Source organism: Xyrauchen texanus, chromosome 15 (assembly GCF_025860055.1).
Source record: "Xyrauchen texanus isolate HMW12.3.18 chromosome 15, RBS_HiC_50CHRs, whole genome shotgun sequence".
In the NCBI taxonomy this organism is placed as follows: Eukaryota; Metazoa; Chordata; class Actinopteri; order Cypriniformes; family Catostomidae; genus Xyrauchen; species Xyrauchen texanus.
Window position 1 is genome coordinate 41493976 of NC_068290.1, and position 22973 is coordinate 41516948.

Genomic DNA, 22973 nt, shown 5'->3' on the forward strand with positions numbered 1-22973 from the left:
CAAAGGCTACTGTACCAAATATTAACATTGATTTTCTCAGGTGTTCAAATACTTATTTGCAGCTGTTTCATACAAATAAATAGTTAAAAAATCATACATTGCGATTTCTGGATTTTTTTTTAAAATTATGTCTCTCACAGTGGACATGCACCTATGATGACAATTTCAGACCCCTCCATGATTTCTAAGTGGGAGAACTTGCAAAATAGCAGGGTGTTCAAATACTTATTTTCCTCACTGTACATGTACAGTACATAGCTTTACTTTGTAGAAGTATATCATAGACTACATTAACACACACACGTGTGTGTGTGTGTGTGTGTGTGTGTATATATATATATATATACACACACACACTCACCTAAAGGATTATTAGGAACACCATACTAATACTGTGTTTGACCCCCTTTCGCCTTCAGAACTGCCTTAATTCTACGTGGCATTGATTCAACAAGGTGCTGAAAGCATTCTTTAGAAATGTTGACCCATATTGATAGGATAGCATCTTGCAGTTGGAGATTTGTGGGATGCACATCCAGGGCACGAAGCTCCCGTTCCACCACATCCCAAAGATGCTCTATTGGGTTGAGATCAAATTCTGACTCTACCATCTGAATGTCTCAACAGAAATCGTGACTCATCAGACCAGGAAACATTTTTCCAGTCTTCAACTGTCCAATTTTGGTGAGCTCTTGCAAATTGTAGCGTCTTTTTCCTATTTGTAGTGGAGATGAGTGGTACCCGGTGGGGTCTTCTGCTGTTGTAGCCCATCCGCCTCAAGGTTGTGCGTGTTGTGGCTTCACAAATGCTTTGCTGCATACCTCGGTTGTAACGAGTGGTTATTTCAGGCAAAGTTGCTCTTCAATCAGCTTGAATCAGTCGGCCCATTCTCCTCTGACCTCTAGCATCAACAAGGCATTTTCGCCCACAGGACTGCCGCATACTGGATGTTTTTCCCTTTTCACACCATTCTTTGTAAACCCTAGAAATGGTTGTGCGTGAAAATCCCAGTAACTGAGCAGATTGTGAAATACTCAGACCGGCCCGTCTGGCACCAACAACCATGCCACGCTCAAAATTGCTTAAATCACCTTTCTTTCCCATTCTGACATTCAGTTTGGAGTTCAGGAGATTGTCTTGACCAGGACCACACCCCTAAATGCATTGAAGCAACTGCCATGTGATTGGTTGATTAGATAATTGCATTAATGAGAAACTGAACAGCTGTTCCTAATAATCCTTTAGGTGAGTGTATATCTATCTATCTATCTTAGTTGTTTTTACTTAGTTTAAAAGTAGACACAAAAAAAACTATGTGCCAATTGACAAGTATGGTCACTGAAAGAAAATAACCTCACTTTGTTGGCGTGCAGATTTTTCGCTCCAGGTGTTAATGATTTCATAGAAATACATTGAATAGAAACAAAGTTTTAATTGCTGTGAAAATTCATAGTCCGTGTGCAAATGCCTCAAGTCTGAATTCAAGCAGCACATCTGGACCCACCTTTATTCTCATTGGTCAACGGCTGACTGAGTTTGTTGCATCAAAAGTTTAAACCTCTTTTTTTCCCTCTCCCATCAATTCCGATGCATTATCCTCATTTACAGCTTTCTCTGAAGCAGCGTAAAATCTAGTATATGTAGGCACCCTAAATGTAAATTGTTACAGCATCTTCCAGCAGGGGCAAACTGTCAATGCAAAACAGTCAAACCCCTGCCCTAAAAAATGTTGTTTCTTTGTCAGTTCCTCATCTACAGCAGGCATGAATCAGGCCTTGTTGCTGCTGAACAGATTTTGAGGAACACTGCATTCAGCATTTAAGTCCATAATCGCAATATCAACACCATATATAGTGAGTCTAATACTGCCACCACCGCTAGTTAACTCAAATCATTGTGTGACGTCAATATTTGTGATCTCGTGAACTTTTATTAAAATTAATTTTCTTCTAGAAATAAATATTTGGTTAACTAACATATCAAACATTTTATCCAAAGCAACATACAGTAAAGTTACTAGTACAAATAGATCTCTCCATTTACCCTCTAATCTGATATCAAACCTGTGACATTTGACTTTACAGCGTAGATATTTTGGATGCTACCACATTTCAATTTACCTACAATAATCCCAGAGGCAGGAATCAGATTTAAGAAGTTAACTTTTGTGTAAAATTGTTAAATCTAATTTGACATATTGGAACATGTTCTGTACAAATGTACTGAGAAACCTTGATTTTTCTAGAAACTCATTTGGCAGTCAGATCAAAATGTCCAAACAGTAATTAATAATAGCTCATTGTTAATTTGCCCATGGATTGCATTCAAGTCTGAAGAATTGGTCATTCGGAATATCTGCTATATGAGGACGCAGCAACAAAATGGCTCTCTTTTGATTTTTCTGTTGTTTTGCTTAAACTTTCCATGTATTTCTGGACAGTCAAAGAAATATTCAATCTAGCTTGAAGTTGTAAGTCTCAAACAGTCAGCTGGTATTTGCCAGGTTTAGTGACAGTGAAGCCAATGGGGGGGCCGCAAATAGAAATGCTGGGAAAAAAGTGCTTCTGTTGCTGGTATGGGTAGTTGTCTCTGTCTGTAGAGAGCAGCCAGCTTTTGCCAATGTCATAATTGCATTTGATATGCATAGAGATAGTTTGCAAGAAAGAAACTCCAAAGATCCAATCATCCTTGAAATGCATGAATCTCCTCTTCACTGAAGTCCAACTGCCTGACCAACCTGTAATTAAATCATGAAAAGAACTCATTTATTGCTTAATACGTCTGGATTTAATCATTGTATTAACTCAAATCGCTTCTGATTTATCATTAAGGTGTGTGGTTGGTAAGAAACACTCACTGCAATGCTAGCTCTGCGAATGCAGCGGGGCCACACACGCACACTAAACACTTGGAGTTTTCTGGTTTCTCCAGGAATTTCTGCAGCATATGAGAGTCTATCTGTCCTGTCATGCCCGTCCATGAGTCTGCAGGCTCTGAAAGAACATACTCTACCTCAAACCTGCCAAACACACAGAAAAACAATCACTCTTATCAGCTAACAAATTGCTGAGAATTCAAATATAGAATTCAGAAATGTGATGTTCATGATAAAAACCAAGAGTGATGTAATTCATGTTATTTATTTTTTTACCTTTCCTCTTTCATACATAACTCATCCAGCTCAGAGCGCCAGAGTACGTCCCTCTCCTGTCGATTGAAGAAAATCAGCTTGGTTTTTCTAAAGAAAGAGACAACATGTTTGACTTTGGTAAAATACATCAATCACAAAACAGCAAGTGTGGAGTTCACCCCTAATTTAAGTACAAAATGTTATATCCACAATCAGTTTATGATGTAGAAGACAAAAGTAAATCAAAGCAAACTTGAATAAGCACTAAACATTTCAAAAGTTTTAAAGAAGCCGTTTCTGGGCCACGTGAACATAACCAAGTTTAATTATATATTGCACAGACTAGTCATTCAGACAACTCAGTGACTATGGTAGTCGATTATGAAAGTGTGTTATTTAGGCACATTTCTAATGCATTCTAATCACATCATGAGTACATTATAGATGACAGGGAAGATGAATCTGTTATTGAGATTTCTGTGATGTAGACCTGATTGAGGTGAGGTCCTGTAGGGCCAGGTGTACGAGACGAGTCATGGGTGTGAATCCTGTGCCGGCTGCTAACAGGTACAGATGAGTGACATCACGCAGCACACGCAGACTAAAGGACCCCTCAGGACCACCTACTGACAGAGGAGCTCCTGTCAGAGACAACAGAAAACACAGATGATAAAGACTGAATAACACACAGCAAATGCATTAAAGCTCAGTCAAATTACACTAACTTCTAAGATATTATTATATACATGCAATCCACTTTCAGTTAAATTGAGATTCAGCATTTCTGAAGAATTAATTTATTAATTTAATTATGAAACATACTTCATTGCATTCAGTGGTGTTTTCTCCGAGGAGGCAAGGGAGGCAGTGCCTCCTCCAAAATTTGGGAGAGAAAATAATCCACTGTACATAAATATTACAAAAGAAATATAACAAATTGTGAGCTCAACGTGTATAGCAGATATATTTCTAAAGTGATACTGTCCAACAGCGACACCAGCTGATAAAGTTTCAGAGGGAGGAATAGACTCATTTTAAGTTAAAATCAATTGAACTTAAAATGACTTGAAACATTAATGAATGAGCTGGCTTTTAGTGTGCACTCATTCATAAAGGTACAGCTTTGTTTCATCATGACACCTGCAGTGTTAACAGTGTAGATGTAGATCCGAATCTAACACGACTTAAATAAAATAAAATAGGCGAACATACATGAAATATGCTTCTTTCTGTGTAGATTTAAAAATAATAATTAGAATAAAATGCCATAACTTGAGTTTTGACTTAATAAATAATAAATAGCCTGTTAATATGAATATACAAAAATACTATAATGTACTGTATGCTTATTATCAGTGTTAAATCTTATATGTGACCATGAACATATATGCCCAAACATATGAACTGTAGTTTTATATATGTAGTCTGCATATTTCAATTCCACTATGACTTGGAAAAATATTTTACATATGGAAAAAAGGCATTTTTGTAGTATTTTGAATATATGTTGTTGCATATAATGCATGTGCAAGTATATGTATACTGTATATAGTGATATATGAAATGTATTTATGGAACTGAAATATGAATAATTATAAATAATAATAAAAAACCTGAGATGGCACATTGCCTCATTTTAGAAGGCTCATTAAATTATTTTCACTTCCTATTTGTAACTTCAAAGATTTCAATTAAAAGACAAAAAAAAATTCATAAAAGAATGATAAATCCAGCATTAGAGCAAAAACAGCTTCACATACAAGACTTAAAACAGTAATCGTTTTTATAAAATGTATAATTCGGACTCCAAATTCTAAAGGCGTGGTACAATTTAGAAATGCACCACGGTGACCAAAAGGTTTGATGTAGACACTAAAGCATGATTATTCAAACATTTTCTACTTCTAAAAGAAATTAGGTGTCACGGGCCGAACCGTGAAATAATAATAATTTTAAAAAGGCTAGATGCCACTATTGCATCATCTTTATATCGTATGCTTAATATTATGTTTTAATCACATTTTGAGTTAGCCTAATAAAAGGATATTTCCTTCACCAAACATGCTTCTATTAGAACAGTGATGCAGGGTCATAAACGAATGCCGATTAATTTACACTACACGATTTTAAGCCCGATTCTCGCTCGCTGACAGTTTTGTGGAAGCCGGCGAAAAAAGCAAATCGGAGCTCGCTCCCGTGAACGACGAACACAATGTATGAACTATCAATGACACGATCACCGACACGTCGCCGAGGCATCACTGATGTCAGCAAGATAACTAGAATGTTAAATATCTGGAACTGTCAGCGACTCCAAATCCTGCAATGTAAAACGTGTTTTGACTGAATACAACTGCAGTGTTGACCAACAGCCAATGAGAGAGCAAGAAACGGGGCACGGGAAGTTTCAGTGGGAGGAGTCCTGATGAACCTGCAACAGAACATCAACTAGCATGACTGTGATATCAAGAAAGTCTCATTGGACCGAAGAAATGGAGGAAAAATTAGTGGAAGACCAGATTTGATGTTTCCTCTGAACTGTACCACAACCAGGTGGAGAAAGAGAAGAGTGCCAATTCTCTTGGACAGTCAGGTAAACAAATAGGTCAATTTTATATGATTAAAAACATACACATCATATTCTGAAATGCATAACATATGATCATGCATGTGTTTTCGTATCTCGTATCACTTCTGGTGTGTACTCTTATGAAACGTAATTTGGAGTCCAGGCAGAGTCGTCAGGGATTTGTCAATAGTGAAATGTCTTGTAATGTGTTCACCCCTGTCGCCGATTCCTCGTGTAATTTGAAAATGCTACGACTTCCATGACAAGACGTGTGATAGATGTGTAATATGAATGGTTTCACGATCCGATCTTTGAAAGTTGTGTAGTGTGTAGGAGGCATAAGGGGGGATCGGGGGAAAAACACTAAAGTTCAAAATGTGGGGCCAAACAATGCCCTGTTATTTTTGTATATACCATCTGATATAGTTCTTAAAATTCTACTTTAAGAGTAGCATTACACATTATCACAAAATATTTTTTTTTTGGAAAAGGATGACTACATTTTAAACAAAAACATTCCCCTGAAAATGATATCAATAGGGCAATAATTGGCCCCTTTATGGAAAAGTTAATTTCTGACAATGCAGTAAAGAAAGAACTTTACTTTGCATTTGATTTTTTTCAATTTTTCCATGAACTTTCCATTCAGTGTCACTGCAAAGCACAAGCAGTTTTGGGTGTGGCACTTAACAATAGTCACAATATATAACATTTTCCTGCTATGATGTGATTCAAGGAATTACTCTTGATTAATTAGTAATTCAATCATAGTTTCTGTTCTGTTGTTACTGATGTTACAAAGATGATTTTAATTTGATCAAAATGATTGTGCTCCCTTGGTTGATACACAAGTACAAGCAGAGATGCGCGAGTGTTTTGAGCACTCTCTCTTTTGTCCTCACTCTCAAATGGCACTGAGAAGTCAATAATGAATAATTACATTGAAACATCAAAACGAACCAATTAACAGCAATTAAAAAACTTCCCAGCTTTGCAGAAGACTCGGCTCGTGCGTCTCTATGCCACTCACACTGCACAACGGCAGCTCTACTCAATTGTATGATGAGTGGTGTCAGGACATTTAGTAGAGAACGAGTACATGAGTGAAGTATCTAACCCGATACCAGTCCTATAACCAGGGGCGGGTTTATGGTTTCTGAGTACCCAAGCAACCGACCAACCCGGGGCCCCTTTTCGAAAATGTACAGTATGCTTTAAAAATGTCATAAAATGTATTTATTTTAAATTCATCCTATATCAGGGAAACCAAGTGCATTCAAAATGTTTAATGAAATAAAAAAAGTTAAAATTAATGCAAGTTTTTCCACGTAAAAGTAAAAAAGCAATATTTACCTACATATATTTTTTACAAAACAGTTTTTGTAAAGCGGGTGTATATCAGTTGTTATTTATTAATATTATTACCCAACAATGATTTATTGCTGTCCAGTTTGTCATTATAATATGATACAGTGTTACTATTATTACTACTATTTGTTGTATACAATAGTAAAATATTTACTTTACTTTCACCTGGAGCTTTATGTATATTCTGATGCTGCAATTCATTGTTCACTATGTTGGTAAAGGCTGTATTTTTGTAAGCATCTTAGGCAACATCCATAACAGAATTATAACAGTAAACATACAAGGCACAGCAGCCCCTAAGCACACTAGAGCAGAAGAAAAAAACATTGCCATTTGTCAAGCGCTGAAACTTGGTGCAGAACAATCTAGAATAATGTTAAGCATTGTAACAGTTCCCTCTTTGTAAACTGAAGTTCCCGGATTGAATATCTAGCAACCTTCAAAATAATATTAATAGGTGAAATATGGGAGAAAGTACTATAAAGACTGTATGAGGGAAAAGGACTTGAAGTAGATCAGTCCAGACAATAACAAAAATAATCTAATATCGCACTTTTAAAAAACATCTCATACAAAGTGATTCATAAAAACAAACAGAAAAAAGGTAAACGAATCAAAAGCACCCAAAAATAAAAATGTCAGTCCAATCAAATAATGAGTTAAGAAGATGATTAAAATGTTGTTCAAATATTGTAGTTGACCACAAACTTCCTTCTGTTTGCCTACTGCATTCAGTAAAGAAAAACAATAGTGTCCAACCCCACAACTAATTTAAAGAAACTAGCTATTCAGATTAAGTGGAGATGTAGCAGTTCAAAAAAGATAATGATGACGGTTTACACGTAATTCATCCAATTCTGCCTTTATAAATATGTATTCTAAAATGATTCTGCATATGTCACTTTTAAGTGATTCATTGGAAAACAATAGTATTCATTAGTACTCAGCCCAACCCTGTTTGGCAGTGACACAGCTGCACTGAATATTCACAAATGACGAGGACAAAATGTTAGCAACTGTTTTCTTTTTAACTTCACTCTCACAGAGTAAAAGTGCAGCATAAAGAGTTTGCTTGGCAATTTGTTTTTCCTGGTTTCATATGCGCTCAACATCCACTACTGCCGCCTTCTTCGCCAGCGGAATTTTGCCATGCAAAGGTAAATGTGACCATGCCTTAACTGGAAGAGCCACGTTCAAAGCAGTTGTACAACAGGAAATATACGCACACCACTGACCATACATCAGTTAAATCCTATACATGCCTCAAGCTGTGATGGAGCGGCGATACAACAAAAACTCTACTTCACATGCCAATCTGTATATACAGTATATCTAGTGCAGCAGCAAAAACTCTACAGGTTGTTCTTACTACTGAATAAACAGTTACTAACCAATGGGAAGGTTGGCAAGATGAGGTGTCAACACTCCATCAGGATAGATCTTTATCATGAGATGAATATATGAGCCCATTTCCACACTGGATTGTGCAGGAGGCATTAGAGTGTGATCCACTGGTGTGTAGGGCTTTACAACATCTGCACCTGCTCACCGAACACACAAACACACAGCCTGCTGAAAACTCCATCAACACCTGACTCTCCATTCATGGCACATGACGTGATGTGATGTGATGCGTTACCCTGAACAGATGTTTTGAGGTAGACGTGTCTGCCCACAGGAACATGCAATCGTGAACAGGGAGGAAGTTGCAAACGAAAGATCTGTGTGTCATGTGTGACTGCTGTTTTCGAAACCAACACACATTCCCTGTAGAAGAGGCCTGTAAGACAATGTCATCAGGTGTTGTTATCAACTCTTATTTTTTACCAGGTAAATCCATTGAGATTCAAAAGAGACCTGCCCTCAAAGGTGACATAAAACATAAATAAATTACACAAACATTAAACAAATATGTAAAAAAATAAAAATATTGAGAAGGAAATTAGGCAACTAAACTGTTTTTTGATACATACAAAAATAAAAACACTGACATGGTCCATAAATTCTGTTTAAAAAGTCTTTAAAAAGCCTTTTAGATATTAGAGGAATTCATAATTTCGGTTATGTAAAATGACGTCGCAGCGGATTTGTATATTAACTTATTGTCAGACAGGAAGCCAACAAACCAATTAAAGGGACATTAAACACAAAAATGAAAATTCTGTCATAATTTATTCACCCTCATGTCATTCAAAACCCGTAAGACTTTCTCTTTTCTCATGCACATTCATGTGCAAACAAGAGCTATGGCAGACTTCAAGATTTTCACTGTAACATACATTTTTGGGTTGTTTCGTACCAAATCGTGTGCCTTCTAAAGACATGGAATATGAAGCATGAGTAGCACAAACTACTTTTATGGTACATGGGTCCTTTTATCTCTGTGTAGGTCCAATTTAAAGCTTTAAAATGAGTCACTATCAGCTGACATTGTATTGAAATCAGCGAATTTGTGTTCCACATTAGAAAGTCACATGGGTTTTTAGGGCTGCAGTTAAAAGGATTATTTTGATATATATATATATATATATCAGTTTGTGTGAATTGTTCTTTTTGTTTTCCATTTAACTTATAATATATATATTATACGTTAAAGTTGGGTTTCTAAGATTGTAAATTATTATAACAATTATTTGTTGAAGTTGGGTTTCTAATATTAAAACAAACATTAAAAAAATGATATGTTGAATTAGGGTTTCTAATATAATATATATATATATATATATATATATATATATATATATATATATATATATATAAAATAAAATGTATATGTTGAAGTAGAGTGTAATATTTAAAAAATATATAAAAACTGTATATATGTTAAAGTTGGGTTGCCAATATTAAAAAACATAATATATATATATATATATATATATACATACATATATATATATATATATATATATATATATATATATATATATATATATATGAATGTGTTTCTTTACTTTTATAAGCAAAAATGAAGAGTGATCTGAAAAGTAGATCTTTCTATCTGCCATATACTGAGTTCAGGTTTGTTACTCACCACGATCCTTACTCTGAATAAACGAATCATGAAGTTCAAGTGGTTGTCCCACTCGTGTCCACTTGTCTTTAACTGATTTGTGCAGACACACCTGAACTTTTCCAACAGAGTGGGCTTTCTGGACTATGAGCAGAGAAAAAAAACAGAAGCAGATCCCTAAAAATGTGCAAAATAAGCATTCGGTTTCATTGTGGTCATTTCTGCTTTTCTCCTATAAATACTGTGAGATATATCTAATCAACGAGATACAAGTCTAAGGAATCTAAGGAACGTCGCATTGTCGTACCAAAACAAAGAGGCACCAAAACACTTTCCCGGACTTTCAGTTTCATCATACCACGGTGGTGGAATGACCTTCCCAACTCAATCCGGGAAGCTAACTCACTCTCTATCTTCAAAAAACGGCTAAAAACACATCTTTTCCAAAAGCACTTAACCGGTCATTAAATAAAAAAAAAAAAAATATTTGCATTTCTTGTTGCACTTAAATCTGTTTTGTATACTATTCTGATGATAGTGAAACTTTGTAATATGGCACTTTTTGTACCACTGTCTCCCTAAGATGATTTGCTGATGTTCTTCCTCTTTTGTAAGTCGCTTTGGATAAAAGCGTCTGCCAAATGAATAAATGTAAATGTAAATGTATACAAGTAGTATTTATGTACTCCACTATTATATAAAATTACATTTCCCATGATTTTATGGACATTAACCATTGTAATAGGTTGGCTTTATATGCACCATGGTAACTGAATGTAAATAAAAATGGCAATCTTTCAATTCTATATCATATTCAGTATATTATAGTATTATGTGGTATCACAGTATTATCATCTGATACCACAGTACCACCGCAGTACTATTTTGTAAATGGTCATTTGCAATACAATTCTAGATAATACAAAAGATAAAATATGCAATTTAACATAGCACTGACCATCAACATGTCCTTGAACTTCACTGGATAGGCCTGAAAATAAAATAAAATAATAAAAGATACAGACAGAGCAATACAAAACAATGTTCATGTGTGTGTGTGTGTACTTGAAGAAATCCATGCAAAAAGACTCACGCCAGTGAAGCAGGTACGACATCTTCCCCAAAAGCATCTCAACTCGAAGGGTATCACCCTGCACATCCACCACCGCACAGCCGGAGCTGGGAATCTGGTGCAGGAAAACCAAAAGATTGCTTGGTATGACCTTTTTTTTCCAAGTTTTATGACTAGACATGAACATGAGCTCTGATGCTGACCTTTCGTTTGGTGTAAACAACAATGTTGACAGTGGCATCCGTCTGGAACCAATCATACCTAAAGTTGAAGTACAAAAAAAGACTATGTTCTTCATTCAATGCTACTTGCTGTGTAAACAGGCAGCCATCAATTCATGTGTGCATGACATACAGTATAGTCTTGCAAAGCCAGAAGTGACCAATCACAGTTTGTTAGTTTTTAAAACTAACTGTGCTAGTTTTTAATTATTTTTGTGTCTTAAACCGCAGACACTCTGCTACATAACTGTTCTAAGAAGTCAACATGTCAAAGAATTAAAAATCCTCTGGCTCTGGAGACATTAAAATACACTTATGTGCTCAAGCTGATACCCCAGACAGGGATATGTGGAGAATTATGTGGAGGATTATGTCCTATCCAGTGTTATGGTCACCAGACAGGTGATACCATTTCAGGAGTGGTGCTCGGAGATGGGGAGGGTGGTGGCTTTAGAAGAGGGGGTTATATAGAAGACTGGGGAATTTGGATTTGTTTGTTGGGAAAAGGGGTAGATACTTGCCGTTCTTGGAGGGTTCTCAGGGTGGATCAGTGGAGAGAGTGGTAGTTATTAATGTGTGTGATTTTTATAAATATATTTTTTCTTTTTAGTTGTTTCTGTTTCTTGTGTATGTGCTCATGTATGACAAAAGGGGTGTTTGTTAAGGGTCGGGTGGCTTTGGGGATGGGTGGTAGTGGGTGTTAAAAGTTGATTGTGTTTTATGTTTTGATTTTCTGTGTTTGAATAAAAATTTAAAAAAAAAAAAAGAACAAAAGTTTGTTTTTTTACTTTTGTTTTTTTTTTTACAACATCTCAATTAGGTAAAGGTCTGTTTTTTTACTTTGGATAATTCAGATATGCAGAATCACTCAGTATAATTATAATCATCATATAATGAAAGTCAAACGCACCGAGGGCGATGATCTTTGGCTATGGGGGCAGCAGCAGTCGAAGGCTCCAGTCTTGAGGGTGGAGGAGGCAGACCTAAAAAAAAGATGAGTATCACATAATATTACTCCTCATGACTGAAATAAACAATAATATTCTCTCGACAAGTCTCACTATTACAATTAGACATTGATGTAATTTTGATGTCGTACCGTTCACATGAGCATTCTCCGTCTTTGATATCTGAACTGCAGAACTCAAAAGAACAACAGTTTAGAGACCAAATTAAACATTTCAGAGTCAACCATGTAGAGATCACGTGAATGCAAGGTAGACTTTTGACAATCAGCATAAAGTCTGGTCCACTTTGAAGCTTATTCCGGCCAAGAACCTCCCACTTACAGCATCTGACTGATATTTACCACCAATTATAGCTTATATAAATATAGCTTTTCCGCTCAAGTTACAATTTTTTTTTAATGTGAAAATGTTTAATATCGCAATAAAAAAGGGCAAATAAAGCAGCATTTCCATCCCATGTGTTTAACAGACCAAAATTGTCACTTATGGAGAAATTGGGGTGAAATAGAAATGAAAATGGAAGCCCTGCAAGGAACACTTTACTACTGTGTAAACACATCATTACTACACATCAAAGAGTTTACTGGAACCTTGAGTAGCAGGGTTGGTCTTTGTTGCCATCTTCCCCACCAGGCACTCCTTCAGCATGGACTCATAATTCACCCACCGGTGCACCTGATGAACCACATGAAACATCAAGGCTTGGGTGAACAACATTTGTTTATGATTAATCTATGTTCTCCTATTCTAATAACCATTTGTTATTTCAAATGCCTCACTCATGAAGCATTTACCTGGTCAAAGAGGTCAGTGCTGTCAATCCCAGCAGCCCTCATTAACTCTGCCTCTCCACCGGGATGGAAATCCATGTAGGCACTCACGTTATACACCACACCTGCAGAAAATATACACATAAGTCCAAATAAGTCATCCATGGTCCCAAATTTTCTTTCACGAAGTTATGCAAAAAATCTGAATATTGTAAAAACAAATATTGCAAATAAAGCTTCCAAGTATCCATCCCATGTGTTTAATAAGAGGACAAAATCATCACTTCTGGGGAAATTGGTTGTTAAATTAAAGCAAGTGTGACTCTTTAATTAAATGAATTATTTACAGTTTAGAGCACACAGATATTATTCGATTTAGCTTGCAATTTTGTATAATAACCGCAAATTCTGAGGTAATCTGATCGCTTTTCATGATGTTTGATAGGGCCAACACAAACTGTTTGAAATGCTTGTCAGTTGAGACATACAGTGACAAGGAAAAGTTTGTGTACCCTTAGGAATTATCTGCATTTCTGCATTAATTTTTCATAAAATTTGGTCTGATCTCCACACAAGACCTAATAATAGACAAACATAATCTGTTGACAAAGTAATGACAAACAAATAATTGTAGTTTTCATTTCTTTATTGAATGTGTCATTTAATTATTTACAGTCCATGCTAGAAAACTGTGAACTCTTATATTTAATAACTAATAGAACTTCCTTTATCAGCAGTAACCTCCAACAGACGTTCCTTATGGCTGTTGAGCAGCCTTGTACAATGCTCAGGAGGGATTTAAAGAATACAAAAATTAAAAGAAATTCTTGAAAAATTGTTTGTTCATTAATATTTCTAGGATTTCTTGAAAGTAAAGTCCTCTTCAGGTCAAGCTACAACATCTCAATTAGGTAAAGGTCTGGACAATGACTTGGCCTTTTCTAAACACAAATTGTCCTTTTCTTTAGCCATACTGTTGTTGATTGAGGGTTTTTGGGTCTTTGTCTTATTGCATCACCCAACCTCTTACATGTATCAAATGACAGACCACTACTCATTGTGCCATTCTCCTGTAAAATCTTTCAATATAATTTTTTATCAATTATTCCTTAAATAGCCACGTCTGGCCAAATAAGAGTGTGCTAGTGCATCCCAGGGCCAGTGGCCTTCCCATTGTCACTTCTGGGGCTTCCATGGGGCCAACAGACAAGCGGCTTTGGCCCACTGATTATCCGATTGCCAAATAAGGGTTGCTCGATACCAAAACTTTGGCTTTGGTATACTACCAGCCCTGGTACCTCAGAACTCTTTACTTGTCTAATAGAACTGGAAAATGTATTATAGATAAAAAGTATGCCTTTTCTGACTGTTTAATCAAATATATACACTGTACAGCTTTAATCAAATGAAAATAGAATACTTTTCAACTATTATATACAGTATCTCACAAAAGTGAGTACACCCCTCACATTTTTGTAAATATTTGATTATATCTTTTCATGTGACAACACTGAAGAAATGACACTTTGCTACAATGTAAAAGTAAGTGTACAGCTTGTATAACAGTGTAAATTTGCTGTCCCCTCACAAAAATGTGAGAGGTGTACTCACTTTTGTGAGATACTGTATATATTACATTACACACACACATGTGGCCAAATGTACTGGCAGTGACATACATTTTGCACAGTTTGCTACTTCAGTATTTGTAGATCATTTGTTCACATTTTCTATGGTATACTGTAAAACAATGATAAGCATTTCATGAGTTTTAAAGGCTTTTGTTTTTGTTAGAAAAAACATTAAATATATGCAAAGAGTCTTTACAGAATATTTACAGTGTTGACCCTTGTTCTTCATAACCTCTGCAATTCGCTCTGGCATGCTGGATATCAGCTTCTGGACCAAATCCTGACTGATCGCGATCCATTCTTGCCTTATTAGTGCTCAGATTTGATCACAATTTGTGGGCTTCTGCTTGTCCACTCGCCTTTTGAGGATTGACCACAGGTTCTCTATGGCCAAGACCAAAGAGCTGTCCAAGGATGTCAGGGACAAGATTGTAGATCTACACAAGGCTGGAATGGGCTACAAGACCATCGCCAAGCAGCTTGGTGAGAAGGTGACATCAGTTGGTATGATTATTCGCAAATGGAAGAAACACAAAAGAACTGTCAATCTCCCTTGGTCTGGGGCTCCATGCAAGATCTCACCACGTGGAGTTGCAATGATCATGAGAACGGTGAGGAATCAGCCCAGAACTACACGGGAGGATCTTGTCAATGATCTCAAGGCAGTTGGGACCATAGTCACCAAGAAAACGATTGGTAACACACTACGCCATGAAGGACTGAAATCCTGCAGTGCCCGCAAGGTCCCCCTGCTCAAGAAAGCACATGTACAGGCCTGTCTGAAGTTTGCCAATGAACATCTGAATGATTCAGAGGAGAACTGGGTGAAAGTGTTGTGGTCAGATGAGACCAAAATCGAGCTCTTTGGCATCAACTCAACTCGCCGTGTTTGGAGGAGGAGGAATGCTGCCTATGACCCCAAGAACACCATCCCCACCGTCAAGAATAGAGGTGGAAACATTATGCTTTGGGGGTGTTTTTCTGCTAAGGGGACAGGACAACTTTACCGTATCAAAGGGACGATGGACGGGGCCATGTACCGTCAAATCTTGGGTGAGAACTGCATTCCCTCAGCCAGGGCATTGAAAATGGGTCGTGGATGGGTATTCCAGCATGACAATGACCCAAAACACACGGCCAAGGCAACAAAGGAGTGGCTCAAGTAGAAGCACATTAAGGTCCTGGCCTTGCCAGTCTCCAGACCTTAATCCCATAAAAAAATATGTGGAGGGAGCTGAAGGTTCAAGTTGCCAAATGTCAGCCTCGAAACCTTAATGACTTGGAGAAGATCTGCAAAGAGGAGTGGGATAAAATCCCTCCTGAGATGTGTGCAAACCTGGCAGCCAACTACAAGAAACATCTGAACTCTGTGATTGCCAAAAAGTACCAAGTCATGTTTTGCAGAGGGGTCGAATACTTATTTCCCTCATTAAAATACAATTCAATTTATAACATTTTTGACATGCATTTTTCTGGATTGTTTTGTTGTTATTCTGTCTCTCACTGTTTAACCTACCATTAAAATTATAGACTGATCATTTGTTTGTCAGTGGGCAACATACAATATCAGCAGGGGATCAAATACTTTTTCCCACACTGTAAATGTTGAGAGAATTTTCATTTTTTGGGTAAACTATACTTTTAAGACAAAGCTTAGGACTATCCTTAAGAGCATTTCTTAGAAGTTTCATACATATGGCCCGAGACCACATTTTGTGAATAAATAATGCAGAAATGCAGGTAATTCCAGGGGGTTTACACACTTTTTCTTGCCACTATATCCAACTGCACAGCCAGCATTCTATCACCTTCGCTTCACATTAATAGCACTCTTAGCAGCTCCTGGAGAGCAGGTAAATATTATATTCTAGCTGTTATGTATGGTCCAGCGAAAGTTTAGACAAGCATTTTGATATTGAACGCAAAGCCCTCCCGTTTCACTTTAATTTAACATTTGTGTAATGGCAAATGTTCTTGGTCGAAGCAGTGTTAATAACATGTAGTGACACAGAGGAGATGAGCTGCACTGCACATAATGCACTGATGCACCTGAAAATAAGACACAAAAAGCAGCATTCGTGGCTGTGAAATTATTAAGGCTTCTCAACAACTTCTCTGGGTGATGTAGCTTGCTGAGTCATCACATCAAAGCTGCCCCTTGTAAGAATAGGATGTTTTCTATAGGAATGTGTTTCCTGTCTCCACTCTCACGTTTCACATGTAGCTCAAACATGTATGTCACCCCCATATAAGGTGGGGGTCCTGTGGAATGTGTTTTTTCTGGACCATATAACGAAGTGTTGAACAATAAACTTTGAAGAAGGATCTGATAGCATTGGGTGTCTGTGTCATTTCTTTCTTCCCTCAGCTGAGCCGTATCGAGACGGGGATTGCAGATCAAGAAAATAAAGTAAATACATTGGATGACAAAATTATCTAACAATGGCCTTTCAATATTTGCTTAAAATTCTCTTATTTGGATAGTGAAATGTAATTAGAATTTAAAGTGCTCAATCGGTTCGATCAAATGATTGTGATCAGGTGATGAAATCACTCTGAATTGGTTAACAGTTTTATTGTACAACCACACCGCTGCACACTCTCAGTGCGGCAGACCTCTCTGGTGTTTTGGGTGGTATTGAGCAGATTTGTTCCACTCCATTGGACACGTACAGTAGGGCAATATAATACCTCTAATGCACGTCCAGCAGTCGTTTCTGGTGTTGTGTTTCTTCAGCTCATCTTCTGTCACTTCAATCAGTCTTCCTCTCAGTCCTGTTAGATCCTGTCCACTCTTGGTCAGTCGGATCCAGTCCAAGAGACTGTGGCCTGGCTTCAGTATCACCTATATCCAATAAACAGCATGCACAATTCATTACATAACGTTAAAAAATCATGCAGTCTATATTTATTAAACACAAATTGCTCAGTAACTGTGCTTTACTCACAATAACAGTTACATTTAAACATTTAGCGGTCACTTTTCCCACCAAGTGAACATTTTAACTACATGTTCGGTCTTGTAGAGTTATGTATTAAATAACAACATCATAAAACAAATATCTCCAGACGATAAAGAATCAAGGACCTTGTTTCTGGACTGTCCGGCCGGAGTGATTCTCTGCTGGGATCCAACTGCAGGAAAAGACTGAGACGGGATATTCAACATATCTGATCCTTTCAAACAATTCCAGCTCCGAAGAAAGCCTGCCGCAAACACGCTGAATATCAGTGATCAGGAAAAACTGCCCCAAACACACCGAATATGATTGGACAGTGTTTATTCACGAGGAAGTGTTTAAAGAGTGACTTCCTTTTAATATGCGACTTTCTCATTTTGGCAGGTTGATTTGTTTTTGTGAGCTATCCAACATGACAACAGAATCCAGTTCAGCTGCTCTGAAAAGTATATAATTTTCATAAACAAAAAACGATGTAAGTACTAAAGATGCAGCCGATCTGTCATCACCAAAACAAAGAGTCGCAAAAATATGACGTCAACAGCAAACTACTCACATATTTCATAATAAAAGACGATACATGGAGGAATAAATACTTACATGAGCGTAACTGGACACAATTTTAAATTCAGTATAAACATTCCTATGAATTCCTAAAATGTTATTTATTTACATGATTTTTCCAGACCTGGAAAGCAAAATATTTAAGTCAAATGTTTGGCAAACATTTAATTCAAATAATTGCCCGTTGTTGGCATTTGGACTTGTGTCAAATTAGTTTGATTAAAATTTTTAAACTTTTTTAAAACAGCGGCAATTGTGCATTATAGTTTTTTCCCCCTCAGGTGCGTTTGCTCGCACGCATAGGTGAGTTTGATGACTGGAATAATTTATTTAACAGGCCTATGTATAAACAGTCAGATGTGATGTCTGTCCAATCTAGATGTCTCAGACAATGATGTCTTGTCTTTGTTACTTTGGGTACTAGAAGGGGGAAATGCTCAGAATTATCTGTAATGTGATATAAACGTTTTTCATTCTACTTAAGTTAAATTGATTCACTTATACTGCACCACATTTTAGCTCATTACTTTAGCTCATTACTTGTCTAATTATGCAAAAAATATTAAATATAACGTATCCTATCCAACTGCACTAATTTAACTACTGCGTTCTGTACCATACAGACTTTTTATTAAATCTAAAAGGCATGTTATTTTAGCGTTCATGAAACACATTAGAGGAAAACTCACCTGACACAACATCAGAGATGACAGAAAAGACAGCTGAAAGTATCCCTCTGTTTTCAGCTCCATAATCTTCCTCATCTTCTTCCTCAAAGTCCTCGTCTTCCTCCTTTACCATTCCAATTAACTTTTACGATCAGAGATATGAAACTATTAAACCCAAATTTTAAATCAAATATGAATGGGTAGTACATTGATCTGGTGGGACTTTTAATTAGAACTAATCTGATTATTCTGACTGCAAAGTAAATAGTCTAAGGATGAATCTTCAAAATAAAAGTCTCAAGTTTAAACTGCGTACTAAAAGTCTCAAAGGTGTACATTATGCTTTTTTGTTTTTGTTGTAAATTGACTGTGTGGGTGAGATGAATGCTAGGTTTCCCTTCCCACTGCAGGTACTAAAGCCCATTTTAGGTACTCTTCCTGGGACTAGTACTTTTTGTCACATATTCTAAGGAACTTTTAGTGAGATTGACAGGCAGGAATTTGGCCAATAGTTGGTGTGAAGGCGGGACTTACAAAGAGGGGTTACAGCAATACAAATATTCGCATGCACACAATGAAGTATTAGATGCACATCATAATGCAACTATAAAGCCGAATCACAGATATGTCCGAAAAAGAGGACGTTTGGCCAATCAATCAATCAATCAATCAATCAATCAATCAATCAATCAATCTATCTATCTATCTATCTATCTATCTATCTATCTATCTATCTATCTATCTATCTATCTATCTATCTATCTATCTATCTATCTATCGGGTTTGTGTCGACGTTGGAGAGCGAGAGCGTTTGAAATTCTACTGTGACCTGTCACACACAGCATTAAAGGGCATGAATAAAACAGTTATGACAAATTGAAAGCTGAAGCTAAAATCCTGTTTCTCATAAATCTACTTCTCACTAAAATAATGGCGCATATCACATTTGTTGATATGTTTTACTTCACTTTTAGGATATCAAATAATATTGTGAAATTAGCTTTATATTCATATGCTCAGAAAAAAATAAAAATGATTGAAGATTAATTTGAAGGGGGTAACCCCCCAATAATCAAGTCATGCAAGTACAACCAAGTTACACACATGTTCGCAATCTGTTAGACTGCTGGTGCACACAAAGTTACCTTTGGTTTCATACTTCATTATGGGCAGACTCAATTCGGGCCCATTGCATCTCAATGAGGGATCGTTGCAGTAGCGGAGTTGACCACAGATTTCCATTGGAAAAATAAGGGATGCTGTGGTGTTTACGAGGGCAGCAGTTTCTCTGCCCCACATGCACACATTTCTATCATACCATGTGTAACAGAGTTTTCAGATAAATGATTTCAGACTTAAAAGAAAATATTCACCCTCTGTAGCACCCCCTTGAAAATGGTCATGTAAGGGGGGCTCTGTAGCACCTCCATTTTCACATACAGTCACCAAAATCAGTACATATTTAGTTCTAATCAAGCCAAACAACTTTCATTAACAACAAGAAGTTGGCCATTTTGGATTTTCTGAAATTCGCAGGCTCTGAACTTTTAAATACTCACTCCTTCTAGGGGATTTAAGTGACTCGCACAAAATATGTGCAACATCATGCCAAGACAGTGTGTTGCTAAAAGCAATACATTTATGGCTAAAAATGTGAAACAGGATGTTCCTTATGTCTTCTGTGTGCATTGTATGATTTTGATGAAAATTCAGCTGTATGTATGGTAATGGGGGCTAATCACATGGATGTGGCTTTTATGGGTCACGGTCATAGCACCACCAACTGGCAGCAAGAAATCTGGCACTTTTAACAGACATTGAAATTGCCCTCACTGCTGATATAAAATGGTAAAGGAATATCTGATATCTTAAATACTGTTGCCATGGCAATGCATTAATTGTTATTATTCCTTTCAGGATTTTTTTAGGCACTTGGCATGCTTAAAATTTCATGAACCTTTTCACACACATCTGAGTCGTCAGCCATTAGGGCTGGTTAAAAGGTGCAGGGGGTGGTATGCAGCGGGAGCTCTGGAGTGCCTCCTTTAAAATGTGCTTGTAAGACGGCCTCTGTAACACCCCCATTTTCACCTACAGTCACCAAACTTGGAACATATATAGTTCTCATCAAGTCTGACAACTTTCAATATTTATAGTCATTAGCTCCATCCAACAGGAAGCTGGCCATTTTTGATTTTCTGAAAATCACAGGCTCTGAACATTTAAGTACTCCTTTTTTTTTTTAACATTGTCACCATGACAAGAAATTAAATTAATGGTGAAACATGTGAAGAGGGATGCTTCCCCACATATCTGTGACTGAGGATGCTTGCTGCATTGTATAGGTATTTCCTCATGCCTGAACATCTGTTAATTCATCCTCAAGTGATTGGCGGGGCAAACTGAAAGTTTTAGCCAAGTCATACATTTTTACCACAGTGAAAGTGAATGGGTCTCTGATAAAGTGTCCAACAAATTTAAGTTTCTTGAATTCTGAAAAACACAAGTACATTTTTCTTGCATCTGACTGTTGCAGTGAATCTTTCTCCCTTTTGTGCATCCAACACACCCTCACACAAGTCATTCAGTAGTGGGAAAATAAAATTAAATCACAATCTTTTAGTTGTGTAGTGTACAGTCCCAGCTTTATTTTGAAACTCTCAATACAGCACAACAGGTCATTGGCAAGTTTCCCATCTCCTGGCAATTACAGGTTAAGCTTGATTAGGTGAGCCATGAGGTCAGCAAGAAAGGCAAGATTGGTTCTCCATTCCTTGTCTCTCAAGTCTGGAAATCTCTCTCCATAGCCAATGTCATTAAGAAAGTGAACTATCTCTGGGAGCAAAGTCAGACACCAATTTAAGACCTTTCCCTGACTTAGCCATCTTACTTTGCTCTGCAGAATGAGGTATCCATAGGCAGCGTCCAGTTCGACCAACAATGTCATGAAACAGAAGTGCAGCAGAGGCCATGCTCATATGAAGTTGACCACCTTCATTTTACATTTACATTTATGCATTTGGCAGACGCTTTTATCCAAAGCGACTTACAGTGCACTTATTACAGGGACAATCCCCCCGGAGCAACCTGGAGTTAAGTGCCTTGCTCAAGGACACAATGGTGGTGGCTGTGGGGCTCAAACCAGCAACCTTCTGATTACAAGATTATCAGTTATTGTGCTTAGACCACTACACCACCCCACTCCGCGGTTTCCGCCTCCTCCTTTCCCATCCTTAACCTTGTTACATTGGTGCCGAAACCCAGGAAGGGGGAGGGCTGCCCATCGCGGAGTCCTCGACACTGTTGTCCACCCAGGGGAGCAACTGCGACCATCCGCCGGGGGGTGGAGGAGTTGCTGCCGACCACCTGGACATGGAGGAATGGCCGTCATCTGCGAGAGGATGAGGGGCTCGCTGCTGGCCGCCAGGAGCGGTGGAGCCGCTGCCAGGGGCGGAGGAGTTCATTGCCAGCCTCCAAAACACGGAGGGACGTTCCATCCGCCAGGGGTCGGAGGACTCGCTCCAGTCCACCCGGGGAGTCAAAATAACAGTCATAATAATATTTAATAAGAACTTAAACAAAAAGACACACAACATAAACACACATGGCAGCTGCATGTGTCTCTCTCTCTCTGCTTCATTTATTCCTCTCCTCGGCTGATTAGCCCATCTGGGGGCTGGGCATGTGTAGTTACGGCCCGGGCCCGCCCTCCTCCTCGTCACAGATGTGTATAGTGATGCCAAAAGACAACGTCCACACATGTGGACGCGGGGTCAGACCAGGCAACATAGCAACTCATTAATACAGAATGTGCAGTCACAGGTCACAATTTAGACTCAAATCTATCCCTTTTGTAACTGAACATAAACCACAGTATCTATAACCCTCATGAGGTATCCATCAGCTTACTTGCTGCATAAAGTTTGATGGTGCACAACACAGTGAAAGGTCACAGAACAATTCTGGATTATTCTTTCACATTTCAGCGACAAGCCCTTTGTGCTTTCCTTTCATTGAGGGTGCACCATCAGTAGTGATGGAG

General features: G+C 37.6%; 1 protein-coding gene across 1 annotated transcript; it reads right to left on the reverse strand.

Moving 5' to 3' along the window:
• Positions 1 to 1896: 1896 nt before the first annotated feature.
• LOC127655536 (cytochrome b5 reductase 4-like) lies at positions 1897 to 18235 on the reverse strand. Its single transcript, XM_052143424.1, has 16 exons — positions 17828 to 18235; positions 17431 to 17584; positions 13133 to 13233; positions 12929 to 13013; positions 12470 to 12505; positions 12281 to 12353; positions 11353 to 11410; positions 11171 to 11264; positions 11036 to 11068; positions 10099 to 10221; positions 8707 to 8847; positions 8459 to 8608; positions 3621 to 3771; positions 3152 to 3238; positions 2858 to 3019; positions 1897 to 2737 (listed from the first exon to the last, which is right to left on the reverse strand). Exons 1-16 carry the CDS (start codon positions 17906 to 17908, stop codon positions 2683 to 2685), a joined length of 1584 nt encoding a protein of 527 aa, XP_051999384.1. The 5' UTR covers positions 17909 to 18235; the 3' UTR covers positions 1897 to 2682.
• Positions 18236 to 22973: the final 4738 nt, after the last annotated feature.